Source organism: Juglans regia, chromosome 5 (assembly GCF_001411555.2).
Source record: "Juglans regia cultivar Chandler chromosome 5, Walnut 2.0, whole genome shotgun sequence".
NCBI lineage: Eukaryota > Viridiplantae > Streptophyta > Magnoliopsida > Fagales > Juglandaceae > Juglans > Juglans regia.
Window position 1 is genome coordinate 17,645,775 of NC_049905.1, and position 4,613 is coordinate 17,650,387.

At 36.6% G+C, this 4,613-nt stretch overlaps 1 protein-coding gene across 1 annotated transcript; it reads left to right on the plus strand.

Annotated features, from left to right (window-relative positions):
* The first annotated feature begins 1,691 nt into the window (after positions 1–1,691).
* Positions 1,692–3,589, plus strand: LOC109011786 (cytochrome P450 94C1-like). Its single transcript, XM_018993111.2, has one exon. The coding sequence runs from the start codon at positions 1,785–1,787 to the stop codon at positions 3,297–3,299; it is 1,515 nt and encodes a 504-aa protein (XP_018848656.1). The 5' UTR covers positions 1,692–1,784; the 3' UTR covers positions 3,300–3,589.
* The last annotated feature ends 1,024 nt before the right edge of the window (positions 3,590–4,613 follow it).

Below are 4,613 nucleotides of genomic sequence, written 5' to 3' on the forward strand. Positions count from 1 at the left end.
TTTATATACAAAATCAATCTTTAAAAGATGTGATTTTGAAAATGCATATAGAGAAGAGTAAAGTTACTCTCATCGCTCCCGGTCCCGCTATATATATTTTTAATATTTTTTTACTTAATGATTAAGTAAGTATTTTTTAATGATATTATAATTTTTTTTTTAAAAAAATATTTTTCAGTGTTAAAAAAATACATGTATAAAAAAGTAAAATAAAATAAAAAACACAATATTTTACACTAACGGTGACTCTCAGTGAGACTGGGAGCGGGGCTGTAGAGCCACCCTATAGAGAAACCAATGTTAGTGCTCTTAGGCCTAGTTTGGGAATACTCCACTACTATTTATTATATTATTATTATTTTTTACCTACTTTTTATTACTATTTATTACTATTCAATAATATTTCATTACTTTTTTACTACTATTGACATAATATCTGAGATCATCTTACTACTCAAATGCAACCTCAATCTGCATTCAGATGTGAAGATAAGTTAAGTTAAGTTGTGAATAGTAATATTTTATGAATTCCATTGAAATGGTATAATTTTTTTAAATTGAGATGAGTTTAACTTTTTAGATTGAAATGTATGACTTAGGTTGAGATAAATTTAATTTTTTTATAAAAAGTTAAAAAAATGGTGAATTTTATTAAAAATTCCTTTAAGATAAATTGAAATGAGTTGAGTTTAATTCAATAACTAAACACAATGTTAATAGAGTTTTGATTTATATCATATTTAAATAGAATTATAATAACAAATGATAAATAGAATTTTCTTATAATATTAATAATAAAGAAAAACATTTCTCTTATATTATATATTGAATAAAACTAGTCCGTCGGCCTAATTCTCTCGTCAAGTTTGACCGTTTGTCAAAAAAAAAAATTTTTATTTAATAATTATTTAATAATTTTAAATATATTGAAGTATTTTTTTATTTTTTTGAAATATTTAAAAATATTAAAAAAAATATAAATAAAAAAATTAAATAAAAATAACACTAATTTTACACTAGCGGTCACTTGCAGCAGTAAGCTGCAAGCGGCACGCTAGCTGTACTCATTATATATTGAAAAAGGCTAATTTGCCTCCCCATTTTGTCCATTCAATTTGACCGTTGGTCAAAATTTTTTTTTTTATTTAGTGATTAAGGAAGTGTTTTTAAATGTATTAGTGTATTTTTTTTATTTTTTAAATATATTTAAATATGTAAAAAAAAATGAAAAGAAAAAAAAAAAAAAAAAAGATACCGCCCAGCGGTCAAAATGGAGCGGCATAGTAGCCGCACCCTTTTATATTTTGACAAATACTGTGTATCAGATACTAGAATAGTAAAATTCGTACTCACGACTGAGTTAGTGTTGGCAAGTCGGAAGGGACAGGGAGAAAAGAAATGAAAAAAAGAGCACGTGGTGGGAAAAAGTAGGGGTGCAAATTGTCCCAAACAAACAGGAACTGCCACGACATCCTTTTCGGGTGTATACCCAATTGTTATTTTGCGCACGTGTTTCATATGCGCTTGATGTGTGTAATATCGAACAGCTATTTCCATCTCATTCGCACCCATTTCCACAACTCATTGTTCTTGCACTGAAACTTATGTCTCTACCCCACCCCCACCCCCGTTTTACTTTTCTCAAGAGTTTACCGGTCATCTACCTCCTTATATATAAAGCTCAATCCTTGATTCCTTGCATATCTTCCTCATCTCCCTCTAAATTCTATCCTCAATTCCTTTCTCTCTCGTTCGATTCCAATTTAGAAACTAAAGAAAAAAATATGGGTTTTGAAGTCAGCTGCTTTCTGCCTCTGCAATCCATGTCAACCACTTTCTGCATTTTGTTCTTCTCTTTCACCATTCTGTTCTCATTCTTGTCTTTGTTGATCTTCATCTTGCGGCTTATTAAGCCGTGGTGTAACTGTGAGGTTTGCAGGTGTTTTTTGTCGGCCGGTTGGGTTAAGGATTTCGGTAATCTTTGCGATTGGTATACGCATCTTCTTCAGAAGTCACCAACTGGGACTATCCATGTTCATGTACTCGGTAACACCATCACTGCCAACCCAGAAAATGTCGAACACATGCTGAAGACCAGGTTCGACAACTACCCGAAAGGGAAACCGTTTTCGGTTATTCTTGGTGATCTTCTGGGTCGCGGAATTTTCAACGTTGATGGCGATTCGTGGAGGTTCCAGCGGAAAATGGCGAGCCTGGAACTCGGCAGTGTCTCGGTTCGGTCCTATGGGTTTGAAATTGTTGGCTCTGAGATCCAGTCCAGGCTAATTCCTCTCTTGTCATCCGCGGCTGGCAAAGAAGACGGAATTCTAGACTTGCAAGACGTGTTTCGCAGATTCTCCTTCGACAACATTTGCAGATTATCCTTCGGATTAGACCCAGGTTGTCTCCAACTATCGCTTCCCGTTTCTAATTTTGCTGTTGCCTTCGACCTCGCGTCCAAGTTATCCGCGGAGCGAGCCATGGCGGTCTCGCCCTTGGTCTGGAAGATGAAACGGCTGCTGAATTTGGGCTCAGAAAGGAAGCTAAAGGAAGCCATTAAAGTGTTGAATACACTAGCCGCCGAGATGAAAAATCAACGGCGCCAAATGGGCTTTTCAGACCAGAAAGATCTCCTATCAAGATTCATGGCTTCCGTCGACGACGACCAGTATCTCCGCGACATTGTCATAAGCTTCGTCTTGGCCGGCCGTGACACAGTCGCTTCCGCCTTGACTAGTTTCTTCTATTTGTTGTCGCAGCATCCGGGTGTTGAGGCTGCCATTCGGGATGAGGTGGAACGGTTCATTGGGGGCACTGAGGCGGCGGCGTTGAGCTTCGACCAAATGCGCCAAATGCACTACTTGAACGCAGCAATCTACGAGAGCATGAGGCTATATCCTCCAGTTCAATTCGACTCAAAGTGTTGCCAAGAGGATGATATATTACCGGACGGTACCTTTGTACGGAAAGGCACCAGGGTTACGTACCATCCCTATGCAATGGGTCGTATGGAGCGGATATGGGGTCCGGACTGTCTCGAATTCAAACCAGAGAGGTGGTTAAGGAACGGCGTTTTCAAATCGGAGAACCCTTTCAAATTTCCAGTTTTTCAAGGTGGAGTTAGGGTTTGTTTGGGGAAGGAAATGGCACTTGTAGAGATGAGAAGTGTTGTGCTTGCTCTAGTTCAACGCTTTGATATACGGGTTGCTGGTCCAAACCGGGCACCGAGGTTCGTCCCCGGCCTTACAGCCACCATGAGAGGTGGCCTGCCTGTTCTTGTTCGTGAAAGGGGGGCTTGATTAACCACACCACCATTAGAATTGTTAGATCATGCATATATCTGGTATAAACTATAATATTAGTCTCTAATTTCCCTGACCAGCCCTGGCCATTGCGTAGATGGTACCTGACAATCATGATGTACAAGATGATTGATGTATAGCAGATCGGTATATGCTTCTTTATGATTCTTGTCCAGCAAATGAACTTACCATACTGCAAATCATGATTTGAGATGACTGCTTTTTATTAATTGGGGTGGTAGTATAGGGTAACCCATTACTCGTTGTGTCAACGTGGGTGGAAAAGCTACAAACAGTTAATTAACCCTCCATCGTTAAGATTTAATTAACCTCCCACCATTAATACTAAATTTCAAGAAATTTAATTAAGCACCACATCAGAAAAATCTTTAAATAAGATTAGATTTATGTACGTTAATTTTAAGAATGAGAAAAATAAACGTGCAAAAAATGAAGGCTCTCCTCTCTTTACAATTTTTTAATTTTTTAGGAAAACCATCTTTATTATGGCTGCAATCGAATTCGAGCTCGAGATTTTTATTTATTCTTTGTTCGAGCTCGACTCGGTAAATTAAACTCCTAACTTGAGTTCGGGTCAAGTCGAGCTCGAACTTGGCTCAAATTGTCACTTCAACATAAAACCTTCTTTCCCAAAAAATTGGAATTTCGTCCAAAAATACTTCTTGGGATGAAAAAAAATTGTCCCAAGGTTGTTCCAAAAACAATGTCCCAAAAAGTATTTTGGGACGAAATTGAGTAGAACCGTTCTATCACAATCGAACGGAATATTTTTTTTGGGACGCTTGAATTTCGTCGTAGAATCACATTCGAACAATACAAAATTTACATTCGAACATATTGTATGTTCGAACGCGTCCTTCGTGAGTGGTCGATCGATACCAATCCGTTCAACCAAATAGGCATGAGGAAACATTCGAACAAACAATTTGATGGTCAAATAGTAAAATATGTTTAAACGGATTGAGTGAGACGTTCGAACGGACCATGATAGGATCGAACGATTTCATATTAGTAGACTTTCGAACGTTTGGTTCACGTTTGTTAATTCGTTCGAACGGCTTCACGTATTGTTCAAGCGTATAATTCTGATTACATTCGAATGTTCTATATCAATGTTCAAATGGTTTTACTCATCTTATTTGAAAAATTTTTGCTCATTCGGACGGTAACTATTTTATTTTATCCAATAATTAAAAACCAAATAAACATACATAATAGTTTAAAAAATACATTATAATTTGTTCAATACCCATAAAACTAGTCTAATAAGTGCGAACTAAATAAATAAAA

Coding starts and splice junctions, on each gene's coding strand:
- LOC109011786 (XM_018993111.2), top strand. CDS start 1,785: ATGGGTTTTGAAGTCAGCTGCTTTCTGCCTCTGCAATCCATGTCAACC.